The sequence below is a fragment of the Nansenia antarctica genome (assembly GCF_963989245.1).
Source record: "Nansenia antarctica genome assembly, chromosome: 3".
Lineage (NCBI taxonomy): Eukaryota > Metazoa > Chordata > Actinopteri > Argentiniformes > Microstomatidae > Nansenia > Nansenia antarctica.
This window is the reverse complement of record NC_137688.1, coordinates 78,633,142-78,653,553: the sequence shown is the minus strand read 5'-3', so window position 1 is coordinate 78,653,553 and position 20,412 is coordinate 78,633,142. Positions and strand designations below refer to the sequence as shown.

General features: G+C 44.6%; 1 protein-coding gene across 1 annotated transcript in view; it reads right to left on the bottom strand.

The window, feature by feature from the left end:
• Window positions 1–8,276: 8,276 nt before the first annotated feature.
• LOC308154449 (myb-related protein A-like) overlaps window positions 8,277–20,412 on the bottom strand; it is a gene marked incomplete at both ends in the record, with an annotated part of 13,723 nt that continues 1,587 nt past the window's right edge. The window contains 11 exons of the mRNA XM_080527609.1: window positions 8,277–8,396; window positions 9,253–9,363; window positions 9,646–9,760; window positions 9,997–10,103; window positions 10,406–10,726; window positions 11,827–12,054; window positions 12,784–12,858; window positions 13,125–13,344; window positions 13,534–13,754; window positions 14,177–14,269; window positions 14,682–14,753. Coding sequence (XP_080383735.1) covers window positions 8,277–8,396; window positions 9,253–9,363; window positions 9,646–9,760; window positions 9,997–10,103; window positions 10,406–10,726; window positions 11,827–12,054; window positions 12,784–12,858; window positions 13,125–13,344; window positions 13,534–13,754; window positions 14,177–14,269; window positions 14,682–14,753 — 1,683 coding nt within the window. The remainder of the gene's footprint in view (window positions 8,397–9,252; window positions 9,364–9,645; window positions 9,761–9,996; window positions 10,104–10,405; window positions 10,727–11,826; window positions 12,055–12,783; window positions 12,859–13,124; window positions 13,345–13,533; window positions 13,755–14,176; window positions 14,270–14,681; window positions 14,754–20,412) is intronic.

Sequence of the window (20,412 nt, the reverse complement as noted above, 5' to 3'; positions counted from 1 at the left end):
AAATAAAAATCTAAAATGGCGGCGAAATGACCAGAGAGGAGGAAGAGCCGCGGAGCAAGGAGGGAAGTGCGGCCGGTGTGGGAAAACGGAGCACATTGACCCAGAGAGGTGCCCAGCTCGAAATACGACATGCAATAAATGCAACAGGACAGGACACTGGCAGAGCCAGTGCAAAACCAAAGCGGTGAGTGAAGTAACGGATGAGACAGATGAGCAGGAAGAATACTACATGGGATCAGTGAATGCAAAAACGAGTGTTGAGCAGTGGAATGTGCAGCTTCTCATTGGTGCAACATCAGTGAAGTTTAAAATTGAAACAGGAGCTGATGCCAGTGTTATGTGTGAAGAGACTTTTAACATGCTTATTCCAGAGAGGGAACTGAAACAGACCAGTGTAGCACTCACCAGCCCAGGGGGTCAATTAGAATGTCAAGGACAATTCCAAGCTAGCACTACATACAAGAGCAAGTCATACTCGTTCCCAGTGTTCGTCATCAGAGGACAGTCTGTCAACAACTTACTCAGCAGGTCCACAGCAGCAGAGATGGGCCTTGTGAAACGTATAGAGGAGGTCCATAGTGCCTTCGGTGAGCATGGCACACTCAAGACGGAGCCTGTGAAGATACAGCTCAAGGACAACGCCACTCCATATGCGGTGCACACAGCGCGCAGGGTCCCAATACCGCTGAGGCCCAAGGTCAGAGAGGAGCTACGCCGCATGGAGGAGAACGGTATCATAGAGGAGGTGACCGAGCCAACTGACTGGTGTGCCCCTATGGTGCCTGTGCTCAAGAAGAATGGAAAGGTGCGTATATATGTGTTGATCTCAAGAAACTGAACGAACAGGTCAAGAGAGAGAGATTCATCCTACCTACACCAGAAGAGATCATAGCCGAGCTGAGTGGAGCAACGGTGTTCTCCAGCCTGGATGCAGCCTCGGGGTTCTTCCAGATACCTCTGCACAGCGAGAGTAGCCGGCTCACCACATTAATCACTCCTTTCGCAAGGTACTGTTTCCGGCGCCCACCGTTCGGAATAACGAGCGCCCCGGAGATATTCCAAAGGGAGATGACTGAGACACTCCAAGGCCTGCAATGCGTCGCAGTCTATATGGACGATATAGTCGTGTACGGAAAGGACATGGAAGAACATGATCTCCGTCTCCAGAAGGTCCTGGAGAGAGTCGAATCTTCTGGGCTCAAGCTCAACAAGGAGAAGTGTAAGCTAAGGCAGACACAGCTCAGCTTTCTGGGACAGGTGGTCGACGCCACAGGTGTGCGGCCTGATCCAGCAAAAGTGCAAGCCATCCGGGAGCTCGCAGCACCAGAGAACGTGCATGAGCTCAAACGTGTCCTTGGCATGGTAAACTATCTCGGTAAATATGTGCCGAACCTGAACACAGTGGGCCAGCCACTGTACGAGCTGCTCAAGTCCAAGACAGCCTGGACCTGGGGCAAGCAGCTACGGGCTCGGCGGCGTGCTGCTGCAGCTCCATGGAAAGGATTGGAAGCCAGTTGCATACTGTTCCAGGAGGCTGACAGATGCGGAAACCAGATACGCTCAGATCGAGAAAGAATGTCTGGCGAGTGTCTGGGCCTGTGAGAGGTTTGAGAAATACCTCTACGGCCTCGAGACCTTCGATCTAGTGACCGACCACAAGCCCCTAGTCCCACTAATGAACAGTAAGGACTTGGACAACGTCCCACTAAGGTGCCAGAGACTTCTCATGCGGCTCATGCGCTTTAAGCCAGTAGCTAGTTATGCGCCTGGGAAGACCCTTGTAGTGGCAGACACACTGTCAAGGAGCCCTCTGAGCCACGCTGAGAACGGGAGAGACACACACTCTGAGGTGGAGTGTTACATCGCAGCTGTCATGGACAGTGTGCCAGCTAGCCCACGAAAGATGGACAGCATACGAGCAGCTACTGCGGCCGACGAGAGGCTGCAAACGGTGATCAGGTACATCAGGTCAGGATGGCCTGAGCACGCATACCAAGTACCAAGTGACATACGTGAGTACTTCGCTACACGAGATGAACTTTCAGAGTACGACAGGCTCGTCGTCAGAGGAAGCCGCATAGTGATACCAGCGACAATGAGAGCAGACATCCTCGATAGAATCCACGATGGAAATCAAGGACTCTCAAAGTGTAGGGACAGGGCGAACGCCTCGGTCTGGTGGCCCGGCATTTCCACACAGCTCAAGAACATTGTCTATTCGTGTCAGTACTGTTGTGAGTTGAGAAGAGCACAGCAGAAGGAGCCGTTGATATCTACTCCGCTCCCCGACAGACCATGGCAGCGTATAGCTCTAGACCTCTGTGAGCACAACAAGCAGAACTACCTAGTCATCTCAGACTACTACTCAAGGTATATTGAGATACTGCACATGACGACGACAACCAGTACTCAAGTTGCTTTGAAGCTCAAAGGAACATGCGCCCGCTACGGCATTCCAGATGTGGTTGTCAGCGACAATGGACCTCAATTCTCGAGCGCTGAGTTTCGAAACCTGGCACGTAAGCTCGACTTCGAACACATTACTTCGAGCCCACACAACGCACAGGGGAACGGTCATGCAGAAAGGGCGGTCCAGGTTGCTAAGCGAATCCTGAAAGAGAAAGACCCTCTCATCGCACTCATGTGCTACAGGTTGACGCCCTGCAGTACAACGGGGGCCAGCCCAGCTGAACTTCTAATGGGCCGGAAGATCCGGACGACTCTACCGACCATCGAGGGGAACCTGCAACCCTCATGGCCTGACAAACAGCAGATCAAGCAGAAGGACGAGGCTGAAAAGAGGAAGCAAGCCTTCTACTACAACCGACGACATGGGGCGAGACCCCTACCTCCACTACAGCCTGGTGGTAAGGTCCTCACAAAACTGGACCACCAGAAAACCTGGACAGCTCCTGCAGTCGTGACCAGCGAGAGTGTCACGCCACGCTCTTATCTCATCGAGACACAGCAGGGGGTGTCACACCGCCGTAACCGACGCCACCTCCAGGCAGTTCCTGCTCCACAGCCAGCTGGGGACACAGCACCTGCCTCACCTGTTCGTGAGGACACCAGTCAGGAGCCAGGTAACGCCAGTATCAGCATACCTGCTGGTGCCGAAGGACTGTCACAGACCAGGTCTGGACGGATCTCCAGACCGGTTGTCAGACTGGACTTGTGAGTTAACAAGTCCTCTCATGCAGTGGCGAAGCTACCAGGGTGGCAAGGGGTGGCAGCTGCCACCCTTGAAAAAAGTCCTGCCACCCCAGTTACACAGACCAACTGATATAATTTGTTGTATTATTATTATTTGATCTTTATCTTTATTTTTAATTAGAATTCAGTGTAAAATTCCCAAATTTCCAAGTTTGAAAAATAAACTCACTGTCTGTTCCACCCCTCCGTCTCAAATGGTTGCACCCTATTTCACACGGGGAGATTTGAATAGGCTAGGTGTGTTCCAACAGTTTACCGCACAGCTAATTAATCAATTAAACCTGAGCTGTCTCTCTGGTGCTGTGCCGTGTGGAGCCTGTTCAGGTAATGTTAAATGTGGTTTTAACTAATTATGTTATTACGTTTACAATTCATTACCTATTGGATATGTTTAGTAAATTAATTGATTTTTTGTTCATCAATGTAACGTTATTTGCTGAGTTACTGTTTAGCTAACGTTAGCGTTATTATAGTTATGGCATTGGAACACGATGTTAATGTATGTTGAAAATATGGTGCAGGAAGAAGGGTAGTAGCAAAATGAAGAGGAACGGCAACGGTGATATTAGGATTTTCTAATATCTGATTTTTTCCCCTCCTTTTATTTTTATTTTCCTAGATATTTCCAAACACAGAGGAGATGGCCCGACACAACCATCCTTGGAGACGTTTCCCAAGACATTGCAGGGTGGAGCCAGAAGGAGTTTCCGTGCCGACTGGTACAAGATACATCCCTGGTTGGAATACTCCCAGTCGAAAGACGCAAGTTATTGTTTCTCTTGTAGACACTTTTCTCTGCCTAATGCCCCTAAGAGTGTGTTTATGGATGGATATTCAAATTGGAAGAAAGCCACATTTAAGGACAGTGGATTTTGTTTCCATGCTAAATCTGAGAGCCATGTTAATGCAATGTTTGCGTGGACAGAGAATAAGAAAATGATAGATAAAAACACATCAATGTTAGTAATGATGGATGAAGAGTCCAGAAAAAAAGTAATCGAAAATCAGAAATATATCAAAACACTAGGTGAAGTTCTGCTGTTAACAGCAACTCAAAATATTTCCCAGCGGGGTCACAGGGAATCTCCTGAGTCTGATAATAGAGGCAATTTCTTAGAGATTTTAGATATCCTATGCAAGCATGACCCATTTTTAAAGAAAAGAATGGAAGAGCAAGCCAAAAACCGGCGCCCCCCTCCCCTCTCTGGAAGAGCTGTACAACACACGCTGTCTCAGGAAGGCCTCCAAGATCTCCAGAGACCCAACCCACCCTGGGTACAAACACTTTACCCGGCTGCCCTCGAAAAGGCGGTACAGGACCATGGCCGCAAGGACAAACAGACTGAAGAACAGCTTCTACCCCAGGGCCATCCAGGCCCTGAACACAGCAAAGACCTAGGTTCTGGGCCCTGGACAGTCTGGACGGATTGATGGCAGCTGCTGGACTGAAAAAAAATCAGGTGTAGTGCTGAGGCACAAATATGTACATTTCTAGCCTGCAAACTGCGACACTTCAAATGAATGTGCAATAACACTATATGCAATATGACAACCCTAGTCGTCTATCTGTACAGTATAGTATAGTGGATAGTGTACATAGCCTTTATTTATTTATGTAAACCAGCTCCTTCCCTTTTTTTTTCTTCTTTTCTTTCCTAACACCAGGGGAGCCACCCCTCCTAAATGTCGTTGTTTGGTACCTGTACTATAGCAATGACAATAAAGACCATTCATTCAAAATGCTAAATACACATGCAGCAGTATCCAAAATGAAATACTCCAGTGTTTGGCAGGGATGGTTCAAGAGGAGATCATAAAGGAGGTCAAAGAGAGTGCACAGTTTTCTGTTCTAGTGGATGAAACGAAAGATGTCAAGAAAAAAGAGCAGATGTCTTTTGTTCTTCGTTACTACTATAACGGTGTAGTACATGAGAGTTTTCTGGAGTTTCAAGAGGCAGAGAAACTGGATGCTGCCAGTTTAACAGAAAAAAGTATAGGCTGTTTAGAGAAGCATGGGCTAGAATATAAGAAAAACCTAGTTGGTCAAGGCTACGATGGAGCATCAACTATGAGTGGGAAGCATTCTGGTGTCCAAGCCAGAATAAAAGAAGTAGCCAAGCATGCATTTTACGTTCATTGCAGTGCACACTGCTTAAACTTAGTGATAGTGGACAGTGTGAAATCTGTACCCGACGCTGCACATTTATTTTCATTGTTAGAGCGACTGTATGTATTTATATCAGGGTCTTATGTCCATCCCAAATGGTTGGCGGTGCAGAGGGAGATGTTTGATGGTGAACCAAGGGAACTCCAGCGGCTCAGCGATACACGATGGGCCTGCAGATATTTAGCTTGTCGCAATGTTATGGATAGGTTGCCTGCTTTAATGCAAGTACTTGAAGACATTTCAGATGAGGACAATCCGGACAGAGCTGTTGAAGCAAGAGGGCTACTGGTTCAAATTGATCTGAATTTTATTGGATGCCTTACAGTTTTTAGAAAAGTACTAGGTGACACCCGATTTTTGTCAGATATGCTCCAGTCAACACAGCTTGACCTTACTAAAGCTGTTGAGCTAATTGAAACACTACAACAGACTCTAAAAAACGATCGTACTGAGACATATTTTGATGAGCTTTGGATTGAAATACTCAACACCTGTGAAAGTTGTAACATTTCTACAACTCACACTCATAAGAGGGCAAGACGGATAACAAAGAAACTTAAAGGTAGTGTTATCACGTCTACACTAGGACAGCACACAATACCAGACAGCAAAAAGTCTTTTCTAACTAAAATATTTTATCCTGTCATTGATTGCATGATTGGTGAAATGCAAAGACGATTCTCTAGCTTTAACTGTCACATCATGCAGGGTATCCAGGCACTGAATCCATCCAGCAGCAGCTTTTTGAATGAGGAGGCAGTTAATCTTTTAGCAAATGCATATGGATCAAATGTAGATAACCTTAAACTGGAACTGCAGCAGATTAGAAGATTGTTGGATCAACAAGCAACAAATGGAAAACAAAGTCCCTCCAGTTTAATGGAATTAGTTAATTTTTTGGATCCATACAGGATGGTTTTCTTGGAGATGTTCAGATTATGTAAAATAGCTGTAGTATTGCCGGTCACCAGTGCAGCATGTGAGAGGAGTTTTTCAACTCTTAAAATAATAAAGAATCACCTGCGCTCTACCATGGCAGAGAATAGATTAACAAGTATTGCAGTTCTCAGCATTGAGTCTAAACGTGCAAAAGCTCTGAATTTGGATGAGTTTGTGAAGCGATTTGCTGCACAGCATAGCAATCGTCGCATTCAGCTTTTGTAAATGTATTTATTTATTTATTTATTTATTTTTAATAGCAGATTTTGTGGCAAGGCAAGTTTATTTGTATAGCACTTATACAACAGGGGCAATTCAAAGTGCTTTACATTATTTAAAAATACAGCAAGAGGAGCATAGTAAGATGTTTTTTTTTGGTAGCCAGTGCAGGGATCTCAGGATTGGTGTAATGTGTTCAAAGTTCTTTGTTTTTGTTAGGACCCTAGCAGCGGTGTTTTGGATGAGCTGCAATTTACGAACAGCTCCTTTAGATAGGCCTGTTAGTAGACTACAATACTCAAGTCTACTCCAAACAAATGCATGGATGAGTTTTTCAAGGTCTTGCTTGGACATGAAACCTCTCATTCTTGTTTGTTCTGACGATCAAGTTCAGCGCGCATTGTTCATGTTCCTTGTTTATTGTCTCAGAATGAAAGAGATAATAAAACGTTTTTTTCTCCCACAAACCTATGTCTTTGTAATAATTTACTGGATGAGAGAGAAACCTGTACACATGCACACACTAGTTCTATATGTAGAACAGGCTGTAAGGGATGATAAATATACATAAATGTAAGACATTAAGATAGCCACTTATCAAAATGATGGCCACACTAAAATATCTGCTTGCCACCCCATGTATAAATCTCTAGAATCGCCACTGTCCAACTCTTGATGTTCCTTCAATTCTTACTCATTATGATTGATCACAGCAAGGATGAACTGGTGGGTTATGATCAGGCTGGTGATGGAGGAAGCAGGAAGGTCCCTTTAGTCTCAACCCCAATTATCACTAGTCACACCAAACAGACTTCCACGGGAGTGATGTGACACTTTAATAAAATAACTGCCATTGTGAAACCAATACCCTCCTCCTTCCCTCCTAAATGTCTGTTTAACTGAATTTATTGAACTGACTCATGAGTCCTCAAGTGAGACAATTAAGCAATATCACACGAGAGGGAGTGTGTTATACTGAATATCAGCACGGCTGTGATTCGGTCGTAGGTTTATTTTTATTTAATCATAAAAATAAACAAAAAATAGTTCATTTCATGGACTGTTGCCAAGTAACCTGAACACAAACATGTAGTCTAATTAACGGTCATTTAGTAGAACATCTGTGCGGCGGAGTGATACATATAGTTAAAAGTCCCAGTGCTGTTATACTGTATATCAGCAGTCATGGAATGCCTCTTGTCCAATCAAATGACTTGGTCGGAACTAACTGTTGTATAAATGTATATAATTCGATGATTAAGTAAATCTCTTCACAAACAAGGTGAACAACAGGATTTTATTGTTGAAATTGAGGTACATGTGCAGGAGTTGGCAGACTGAGATTGGATATGCAATACAATGCATAGTATTCTTATGCCATATAAAATGGAAATATATACAGTAATGAAAAACAAACATATTTTTTTTTCCAGAGTATTTTTACAGCATTTATCTACTTCCCTAAAAACCTAGATATGGTAACCGGGCTAAAACTAATAAGAAATAATTCATCAAAACACAATATGATCATCCACATGAAAATGATCATCCACATTTTAAACCGCATTAAAATTGTATTATTAAAATGATATTATTATTGTATTTATTAAAATGTTATTATTATTTTAAACCGCATTAAAATTGTATTATTAAAATGTTATTATTATTTTATTTATTAAAATTTTATAATTATTTTATTATTATTCTTAAATCTAAAAACCTTCAATCTAAAAACATTCTAAATATCATTCATCATATTATGTGTAACTTCGTTAGTGAGGTACTTCCTGGCCTGCTCTGTCATGCTCAGCTGGTCGTCCGTCTTCCCAAACATCACCGCCTTCCACTCAACACTCACCTGTACACAACAACAACAACAACAACAACAACAAGAACATCATCATCATCATCATCATCATCATCATCATCATAAACCAGAAAAAACAACCAGTCAAAGAATCAGCCTTTTTTTCCCCCTTTGAACATGACATTATAATTAATGTGGACACCCTGTGGCATTTTCTTTTCATCTGATCAAGAAGATCTGTACATAAGTATACTTTGTTTGGAGCAAGGACTGACACCGGGGGGGGAATAAAGCATTTGAGCTTTAACGGAGCAGAGGAAGACAACCAGTCCTTCAAAGTCAGCAAGGCAGAGAAATACAACCTGTGATTCAGCCACGTCTATTATACTGCATGACGTCTTCAATTCTATTACGAAGCTTCCCCTCTTCTAGATCTACCAAAACCCTTGAAACAGCGAACATTCTGGGGTCGCAAATTAATAAAGTTGAACAGTCTACTTCATGAAGAAAGCAGCATTTTTTTCTGTGATTATGAAATGTCTGGAGGAGGTAGACAATCGGAGGCCAGGCTCATTGTAATGCATGGAACGGAATCAGAATGTGTTTGATACCATTTCTCGTTCCGTCCCATGCATGAGCCGACAATGAGCCCCGTCCTCTGATTTCTCCCTCCACCAGCCTCCACTCACAGCCTGGCTGCTGCTGCTGCTGCTGCTGCGTGCTGGGTCCAGGTCCAGGTGCAGCTCTGATGGGATGGTGGTCCCGGGATTGTTGTCTGTATATAACAACCAATCAGAGGGCTGGATATTACAGCCAATCAAAGGGCTGTATTTAACCGCCAATCAGAGGGCTGGATATTACACACAGCTATTACTACATTACTTAATGTACAGATAAAGATGCCTACCTCTTGTGTCCAGGAGTAGAAGTCATTGTGTGAATCTACATGTATCAGCACCTCCACTTCAGTCTCCTCTATCGACACCTTCTTAAAATCTTCCTCCAGGTAGCCCACCCGCTGCACCGGACACACACACACACACACACACACACACACGCGCACACGCGCACACACGCACACACAAACACACACACACACACACACGCACACAAACACACACACACACACACACACGCACACACACACACACACGCACACAAACACACACACACACACACACACACACACACACACAAACAAAAAAACAAACAGACAAGAGGAAGACAACCATATCAATAACCATAAGAAACCACTAATCTAAGGACATTTAGTGGTTATTCAGGTAGAATATGAACGCACCATCAGTTTCATCGGGCCGTGCATCTTCTCCTGAGTGGCAGTGGTGGTCTTGAAGGGTGTGGGGGTCTGTGGTGTGGGAAGCATGATGGCTTTCCTGACCTTGGAGGTCTGGAACCTTCACAACATGGACAGAACACACGCACACATACGTGCAAGTACGTACACTTGTCATGTTTAAAATATTTCATATAATAGTTCATAGTTCATCAAAATAGAACTTCCCTGGTTTAGTACAGCTTTGTTAGACAGTGTATTTGCAATCGTGTACAACATGTGTTATACAAATACATTCATTTATTGGTTGATGGATTGGTTGGTTGGTTGGTTGGTTGGTTTGTTGAATACACTCACCCTGCATTATGTTTGTGGTATTTGGGGGTGAGGTCCTTGTGGAGGGGGGGGGTGGTGTGGTCACACACCGGGGTGGAGGTGAGGGCCGGGTCGTCCAGGTTCAGGTCCTCACCTCCACACACGTTGAAGAACTACACACACACAAAGAAAACGTTAACACAAGAAAGGAATCACTCATTGTAGTTTAGAAACCTTTGCTTTTTTTGGGGTGGGTGAAAACTGTTTTTCATTTCTCTTCAAATATCACCAGACAAGACAAAAACATTAAAGATTTAAGCCAAGATTGTTTTTCCCCAGACTTGATGAAGACTCTCTAAATCCAGGACTAAGGGTCTTAATCTGGGCCAGATGGTCTAACCCCAGGTGACCCCAGGTGAGACGACCAGCCCAGATGAGGAGGTGGTCCTACCTGAGAAGGAGAGAAGGCCACGGTCTTGGTGGGGGTCAGCTGGGGAGACGAGTCACTGTAATCCAGGAAGGAGGTGCTGCTGTGGCCCTTGCTCGTCAGGGTGTAGTGAGAGGTGCTCAGCCTGGACATGGAGGGGGAGAAGGAGGACAGGAGCTCTATGTAGCTCCTGCTCAGGTCGGTTGTGGTCACACAGTTGTCGTCGGAGTCGTCACACAGCTCATAACCGGGTACTTCCTGCATGTCGCCGAAGGGCAGGGGCGTAGCTTCCTGTTTCAGTGGCGAGGTCACTTCCTCCGCCACCTCGCTCCAGGCTACAGGGTCCTGTAGAGAGGGACCATGACAACAATGACAGGTATGATTGGTTCTCTCTGGCCCTGTCTAGAACAGCGGTGGCCCTATGGGACTAGGGACCTGTTGGGTCGATCTGACAGGATTGAAGTGGGACGATTTCAATTCTGCCCCAATCTTCTTAAGTTTACCATCCCCCCGGGAGACAAATGGCTGTGAGCTCTGTGGAATGTCTGGTGTCAAAACTGTGATGTCATCAGTTTAGATGTAATAAGATGAATGGTGGTCGGTGGTCTCCTTATCAACAGCTCCTAATTTAAAACACTGTGGTTTTTAGGATGCTATGAAAAGCAGAGCTCCCACCCTTTTTCCTGTGTCCTGTTGTCAGGTTGTCATTGATTTGTGATGACCGGTGGTCAACAGCCATAAGGGGTCATTTGACCCCTGTGACTAAAACAAATGTTTATATCTTTGCGCTCGATCGAATTTCAGGACCCTCCTTTCATGACTTTTCCTAGATATGTGCGTTCTACTACCCAGTATCCTTACATTTTCAAAATCAAATCAGGATAAGCTAATAGAAAGCTATTTAGCCCTTTTTTTGTGTAGGAAGCAGGTTAATTTACAAGCGGCCAACTAGTGAATAGCAGCTTGAGCATTGTAAAGAGCCACATTTGACCCCTGAGGCGGCTCTTTTAGTAGGTAAAACTGTTCTAGTGTAACTGTTCTAGTGTTAAACGATTCCTCATTCGATTAATTCTATTTGACCTTTCTTGCCCTTAATAGGTACAGACTCAACAATTCTTTACACACAGTGATAATTACATTGGACTCAGATTATCAATATTATGTAATTGCTATATTATGTATTATGCTTTGCTATCAACAAAATATAGCCAAAAGTCTCTGGCAAACATAAATTGTGGAAGCTACTACCATTTTGTTTATGCCTATCCAATCATATCAGATCTACAGAAGTGTGGGAGGAGGAGGAGATGATGGCTGAGGAAGAGAAGGAGAGGAGAAAGAATGGGAACAGGAAGAGGAGGACGAGGAAAAAGAGGAAGAGGAGAAGAAGAAGGAAGTGGAGGAGGAGGAGAAGAAGAAGGAGGAGAAAGAGGACGAGGACTGACCGAGTCGATGAGCTCCAGGGTTTCAGCGAACCCCGGGATGGTCTGCAGGGAGGAGAGCACAGCGCTGGCCTCCGCCTCCAGGTACCTGCTGGGGTAGACGGGTGTGTAGACAGAGCCTCCCAGGTGGACCTCCAGACTCTGGTCCCCCAGGCAGCTCAGGGTGGAGTTGACCAGGCTCACAGCCTCCTCCGTCAGGCTGCTGGACCAACTGCAGCAGCCCTCCATAGGCTGGGGGAGAGACAGGGAGGGAAGGGGGAACGGAGGGGAGGGATGGAAAGAGAGAGAGAGGGGGAGAGAGGAGGGGGAGGAAGGATGACATTGTTTTGACATTGGGGAAAGGTAGACAACGGGACAGCAGGAGGGTGAGGGGCAGCTAAGAGGGCCAGGGAGTGAAAGAGAGCGAGAGTGTGTGTGTGTGAGAGAGAGAGAGAGAGAGAGAGAGAGAGAGAGAGAGAGAGAGAGAGAGAGAGAGAGAGAGAGAGAGAGAGAGAGAGAGAGAGAGAGAGAGAGAGAGAGAGAGAGAGAGAGAGAGAGAGAGAGAGAGAGACATAGACATACAGAGCAGAGGAAAAAGAAAAACAACCCATTAAACAAACACTCTCTTTCACATGCGGCTGGGCCACAGAGCAGCTCCTCTACATGGAGGCCCTCTGGTGTGGTTGTGGTCATGTGATCATGTGTGCATGGTGGAGATGAACTGAGGGAGTTTTAGAGAGGGAACATGGGGGGGAGAGAGTAGTGCAAGGGGTGTGTGTGTGAGAGAGAGAGAGAGCAAGTGAGAGAGACCGATAGAGAGAAAGAAAGAACAAAAGAGATAAAGAGTGAGAGACAGATAGAGAGATAAGACAGTAATAGAGAGAGAGCGAGATCGAATGACAGAGAGAGCGAGAAAAAGAAAAACACGATAGCGAGAGAGTGATAGAGAGAGAGAGCAGGAAAAAGTGAAGGAACACTGACCAGGTCAAAGACAGATGTCTCAGGGTCACTGTCAACATACTGGTCGTCCAACAGGCCGAGCGGGTATCCTGAAATCTATCACAACACACATTTACAACACAAAAGCATGAGTCACATGAAAAACAGACAGTCTGACATTCAACTGAGAAAACAAAGCAAAATCCTGTCCTTTCATCTTCGATGTTGAACTGAACCTCGATTTTATTCATTACATTTTCTTCTATATGTCCATTTATTTTGTGCCGACTGATAAATAGCACTGATGTGTGAGCAGCGGTTCCGTTCAAGTGGGTAATGAGCCCGTCCTCAGACTTCTACCTCTACCCCTGATCAGTGATCACCTTTGTGGGTTGGGTCATGAGGTAGTGGTTGTGGTTGTGGTTATGGTTGTGGTTGTGGCTGCTGTGCAGGAGGCCCGTAGGGGAGATAGGCTTGGTCTTCCTCCTGATTGGTGCCTTGCCCCTGTAGGCGCGGGAGAAGGGGCCTTCCTGCAGGTAGCCCTCGGTCTCCACCTTCCTCCGCATGGTGGAGTTCCAGTGGTTCTTTATGGAGTTGTCGGTCCTGTGACAGAGGCGCGCGCACACACACACACACACACACACACACACACACACACAGGTGTAAACCTGAACCCTGCCCCTATCTGAACCCTGCCCCTACCTGAACCCTGCCCCTACCTGGTGTAAACCTGAACCCTGCCCCTACCTGAACCCTGCCCCTACCTGGTGTAAACCTGAACCCTGCCACTACCTGCCAGACAGCAGCTTGGAGATCTCCGCCCAGCGGTTCCCGAGCCGTTTGTGGGCTTTGTAGATGATCATGTCCTCGTAGTAGGTCCAGCAGGATTTCTTCACCTCGGGGTTCAGGTGGTTGTGCCAGCGCTCCCTACACTGCTTGCCGATCCGCCCGTGGAGGTGTTTGGCAATGACGGACCAGCTCCTGGGGCCGTACTTCTGGACCAACTTGGTGACCTGGGAGTGGAGGAGAACACAAAGGTTAACGGGGCTGTTTTTGTTTGATCTGGGCCTAGATTAAGCCTATACCAGGGGGGAGGCTGGTGGAGGTACAAGTCGGAGGATGGGCTCGTCGTAATGCATGGGATGGAAGGAGGCACGGTATCAAACACGTGAGACGGTTCTCCCGATTTCTACCTCCACCAGCCTCCACAGGCCTATGCCTACGCCTGCTTAAAAACAAGCATCTTCAGAATAATTTCATTGCTGTATCTATGGGAGAGTTCTCCATCGGAAGGGTGATTCTAGTCCTAGACTTGGTTTAAAAAGAACGTTAGTGTGTCCGGGGGAAACCCGCCCTTGAGTAGTATGTGACTGATGAACATTGAGTAGACAGACGTGAAGAGTGAAAGAAAGTCGATGTTGATGTGTGTCTTCACCCTCTGGTCCTCTTCCTTGGTCCACGGTCCCTTCACCAGCTCTGGGTTCAGAACATTCTGCCACCGTTGCTGACACTGGATGTCGGACCTTCTCTGTCGGAGGAGAGGAATGTAAAGAAAATGGTAGAACGTGAGTCGGAGTCTTCTACATTACACACACACACACACACGCATGCGCAGATTGTGAACAAATAACCAGCCTAGGACGACAACTTAATATTTCCAAGCTTTATGACAGTCAAACAGACAACTAACAGATATTAGTTGCTAGTGTTTCTGTATAATATAATATTATGCAGCTGTTTATTTATTAAAAGACAGTTTGCCTGTGAACTGTGTCACACAGGGCAGGCTGGTGGAGGTAGGCGGAGAGGACGGGCTCATTGTAATGCATGGAATGTTGTGTTTGATACCTTTCCTCATTCCATTCCATGTATTACTATGAGCCTGTCCTCTGATTTCTACCTCCACAAGCCTCCACTGGTGTTACACAATGTTTGTTTACCTTGAATTTATCTGCAATAAGACTCCAGTCATAGTCTTCATCCTGCTCCACCAGCCTCTTCAGCTTCTCATCCTTGAAATCAAGAGATGAATACAGATACTCTGAACCAGAGAAATGCGTAGGAAGACTACAGTGGAGGTTGATGGAGGTAGAAATCGGAGGACGGGCTCATTGTAATGCATGAAATGGAATAAGGAATGGTAGCAAACACGTGTGTCAAACACATTCAGTTCCATTCCATGTCCATGGTGCATTCAAATGCTCCTCTGAAACTCTGAGCTTCCCACCAAGACTTAGCATTGGATTTAGCGTAGAGCTCTCTGTTGACTAATTCTGAGATTAGTGCCAAATATGGGAATTTAGAGATCTCAAAGGTTCACAGGTTTCTGAGTTGAAAATGCTTAAATTACCAATTTTTGAGGAGTACTTGAATGTAGCATAAACCCCTAACTGATCCCTACCTTCCTCTGGTTCGAGATAACCAGCTCTGGGACATGTGTCACTGTATTAACTTTTCATTAAATGTTGATCTCTGTTGAAAATGTTTCCCTGTGTTTTATAATGTTGGAATTGTGTATATATGTCACTGTAAATTATGCTTATGCAGGGCTCCCTTGTAAGAGAGACCCTGGTCTCAATGGGACTCTCTATTAAAATAAATATTCAATACATTTTTAAAAAGTATGAGCTTATTTTCCTACCCTGAACTGAATATCAAGAAAAGGTTACAACATAAATCAACTCTATGGGGTAAAACATTACCTCTTTCCTGGACCACTTCACTTTCTGCAATGTTTTGTGATATTTTAACTCCATGCATTCCTTGCCCTTGCACAGTGTATGGTCTATGGTTCCACTGAAAAATCAAGACCAAGAGTTGTATGGTTAATTAATGTTAATAACTGTTATATCCAATAGCCCAAGTTAAACAATAATGAGGGAACATTTTTCAAGAGGACTAATGTATACAATTTTAAGCAGAAATTCTATGTTTTAGTATAACAAACAACCCTTTTGGTCTGACAATTCGGACACTGTCAAAGCCCTACCCAAGCTCCCATCCCAGGATGTCTGTTGCCAAGCAACAATGCTGAAAGGAGATCAAGAGGAGAGGGGGGAGAGGGAGTAGAGACATCCTAACCTATTGGTGACACATCTAGTTTATACATTCATTGGCCTTGACCATCTACCATGCAATGCTGCCTGCTTTAGAGCTATTATGTCAAGCTGAATAGGCTGGAGTAGCCTTTCACTAGTTCTTCTTCTTTACCATATCTAGCCAAGTTCCTGGGGAAATGTTGATGTGTCACTGATTGTCTTGCAAACTTACCTAGCCCTCCTACGAGCTCTGGTCTTGCTGCCAGTGGACATGGTGGTCACGATGGTCCCTCCAATTCACTGACTAGTAACTACTGACTAGTAACTACTGACTAGTAACTACTGACTAGTAACTACTGACTAGTAACTACTGACTAGCTAAGAAACAAAAAAGAAAAACGTGAACAAAAAAGAAAAACGTAAATGAGCTGCTGCTGCTAGCAAGTTGTCAAGCTAGCTGGCTACTAGCAACTAGCTAGCGAGCTGAAGTCAACAAAACTACTTTGTGAGTAAATGAAATGACAGCTGTAATATGAATAGTAATTCATGTGGGTTTTACACGATGACTAGCATGCGATCAAACACTGTAATTCTGTAGTTTATGTATGAATCTGTATGTACATTACAGACCAGCTTCCATCTCCTGACAGCTGCTCCGTGTTTGTCCAGCCCGCTGCTTCACGCGCCCGTCCCCTCACACCCTTTCCCGCTGCTTCACGCGCCCGTCCCCTCACACCCTTTCCAGGTGTGGGTCAGCTCTGTTGCTCCAAACGTATGCTGCCACCCGGTGGTCTTTCGTTGTATGGCCCTACCTGCCCAAGAGAAACGGTCCAGTCAGACAGACCGTTTTTGGCTTATCACCTGGGCCCAGTACATTAAAAAAATCTAGATGATCGCTGATTTCCCATACTACTCAAAATCAGATCAAACATATGATCTGATCCTAGCAAAACAGAATCCGGATCATTCCGATCCAGATTAAAGCTTTTGAAATAGGCTACTCGACTGACTCCGCCCACCACCGGTAACATGGCAGCATAGACAAACTCGGCGTCCACTCTCCTTAAAACTTTTCAAATTCTATGGCTGTGTGAAAGCAGATTGCTATTACTTTTTCATGCAAAGCAAATAGGCTAACTGTTACGTCCCTGTCTGTTTTTGCTTTGTGTTTGTGTCTGTGTCTCTCTCTCTCTCTCCCAGGTGTTCGTGATCCCTTGATTGTCTCCCTGTTAATCATCCATCATCAAGTCCACCTGTGTTCCTGTCCTGTCAACCAATCACCTGTCTACCTGTTCCCTATATATGTGACGCGATCTGGTGGAATGATCATGTAGGGGGCAAAGTCATTTTTCTGTTTTTTACATATGCTTAAACTACAGATTGTAAGCTTTCAAATGATGTGTCATACATAGAAATTGGGAAAAAATTGAAGACGACATGAGTATTTGAAACGTGTTAACCCTGAAAACTAAATCCTGAGAAAACGGCCTTCAAAGATTTTTGACTTTTTCACACCTTCACACAGGCAGGTAATGGGCGGTAACAATGGCTGGTTAACCCCACCCCCAACCACTCCCCCTCTAGATTGACAGCTATCAGCTGTCAATACCTGTCATTGTTAGTCACTGGGTTATACAGCTATAACATTATTACCTAGCAAGGTATTACCTAAGCTAATTACCCAGCTTATTATTATTTATGGTTGTTGTAACTGTTATTGTTACTGTCTTTTAATGATACAAAAAAGTATTCAATCAGAATCAGAATTTATTTTACAGTACACAAGCATAGGTAGGATAAAGATATCACTGTAAATATTGTGTCATACACAGAATATGGGCACACAGTGCCAAACACTTCACACCAATATTGCACGTCACGTCATGTCGACCAAAGCACATCTAATAAAAATATAAATATATAATATATTTTTATTACAAGTGCAAATTCAGCATACTTGTATTTGGAAGTCTGGGCCATGTATATAAATGCACCATGAGGGGTCTGAGAATTGCTGCAATGTCTAAAAGAAAGGCCAAACAGGTTGCCAAATTTTGCTCTGTCTCAGCTATTATTGGCAGCTTGGCCGTGTGGAGAAGGAGGTGTTATGTGTACCCTTAAGTATTCAGTGCTGCTTAGCCCCGAAATATTTGATTCCCTGTTTGTATAATATAATTTGTGGAACCAAATAAAGTATTCAAATGTGTGTGTGCGTGTGTGTGTTGGGGTAGGACAGCATTCATCAATCAGATTAGCACCTCTTAGCACCTATTAACACCAGTTTTTTTCAGGATCAGCAAAAACCTTCTGCAATCCATTGCCCAGTCCTACAAGGAGAATGGTGCAGTACCACGCCAGAGGAAGAAACGTGAGCGAACAAACAAAAACTTCCTCAACACTGAAGACATCAAAAGAGTGGTGGCGTTCATCATGAACTTTGCCGAAGACCACGCCATTGTCCTCCCTGGCAGGCACCCTGGTCACAGAGACTTGAGTGCAAAGTTGCTGCCAACTAATGTCACCAAAGCCTCTGTTTGGCGTCTCTACAAAGTTGCTGTGGAAAAGCTTGGTATGTGTAAAAGTTGTGTATAACACTCATGTTCTGAAGTGTAATAGAAAAATGAAATGCTTTTGTAATGAACGGTAATGTATTTAATCTCCTACTCATAAAAATGATGTATTTGCAGGCGAGTATCATTGCTGCCACAGATAACCAGCACCAAACCCCGCACAGATCTGTGCTGGCAGTGCCAGAAAAACAACTATCAGCTGCGGCGAACTGCCAATCTGCCTGACGAGGTGAAATCAGCCCAGATGAAAAAGCAGCAACAGCATCTTGACCTTGTTGCGAAGGAGCGTTCTCTATACCAGCGCATGAATGCTGCCTGTGCCAGGACCTGTCAAGATTTGGATCTGTCTCTAGGCACCTCCAGGCCTGCAAGCAAGCAGATCACAATGCACTACAGTTTTGATTTTGCACAACAGGTGAGAATAAGTTCATCCTATGACACTTCTGATTTGGTGTACCAAAACACACTACTACTGCCTAAGTAGGCAGATGTTGATTTTTATGTATCTAATCTCTCCTTCTCTCTTAGGTGCACTTTCCTACTGACCCTCATCAGCCTGGGCCCATGTATTTTTTGACTCCACGCAAGTGTGGCCTTTTTGGTGTCTCGTGTGAAGGCATGCCTAAGCAAGTAAATTACCTAATTGATGAAGGGATGTCATCAAGTAAAGGCAGCAATGCCGTCATCAATTACATCAATCACTTCTTCAATAACTATGGAGTCGGAGAAACAAACATCGACCTTCATTGTGATAACTGCAGTGGGCAAAATAAGAACAATTATGTGCTATGGTACTGTGCCTGGCGTACTATTCACAAGCTTCACCTGAAGCTTGGCCTCCACTTCCTGATTGCAGGTCACACAAAGTTTGGCCCTGACTGGTGCTTTGGACTGATCAAGCAGTGCTTTCGAAAGACAAGAGTGGACACACTGTCAGATATTGCCAGGGTTGTGAGCGACAGCTCTCCTGTGAAGCAAGTGAACATCCCCCAGCTTGTAGGACTGGAGGATGGCACAGTGTGTGTTGAAAGCTACGACTGGCATAAGCATCTCCATGGCTACTTCCGAGTGCTCCCAAATATGAAGAGTTACCAGCACTTCAGGTATTTTTTTTTATGATTAATAGTTTTTTTTGTTTTATTATTTTCAATTAACAGACAATGAACAAACATCCATCACACGTAACAGTTGACATTGAACAATAAATTAAAAAGACAAAAAATAGACACAACAAAACATAAATGTGATGTACAGCAATGTTAATCTACAGCATTGTCTAACAATCATACTTATAGCAGTTTACTTTCACTTTTTACATTTGGGATATTGCTACTTATAATTAAATAAAATAAATAAAAATATTGCTATTTACATGAGCTGGAGTTGCCATTATTTCTCAATATATGAGTGATACTGCCCCCATTTCAAGCGATATTCCTCCACCTTATCTAGCAGCCTATATGATAATTGTTCTAGGACTGCCAGCTGCCCAAGAGAAATGTGCCACAGAGACGGTGCTGGTGCTGATGAGGCCTTCCACTCTTTAACTAATAGTTTCCGTCCTAGCATTAACGCGGTCTGGATCCAATTGGCGAGTGGTGGAGTCACCTCACTTAATGCTGTGGGGTCACCCAAAATAAAAAGACTGGGGGTGAACGGAATGTCAAGGCCGACAATTTTTTCCAGATAACCATGGATGGCTAGCCAAAACTCCTGGGTTTTTGGACATCCCCAAAGCATATGCACTAGAGTACCATTCCTGTCACTACACCTCCAGCACTCCGAACTGTCGACCAGACCCACTCTATGTAGCCTGGATGGTGTCCAGTAGATTCTGTTAATAATCTTGAATTGGATCAGTCTCGTTCGGAGTTCCCTTGACATTTTTTTCCCATTCTTGAGAATTCTTCCCCATTCTGCCTCTGTAAATGATACATTTAAGTCTATTTCCCATGTTAGTTTAAGAGACCATATGTTTGGGTCTGAGGCCACTAGAATCCTCGAATAGTAAGCAGAGGCTTCATGACCTAGTCCAAAAATGTTCAGAAACCATTCAAGTGTAT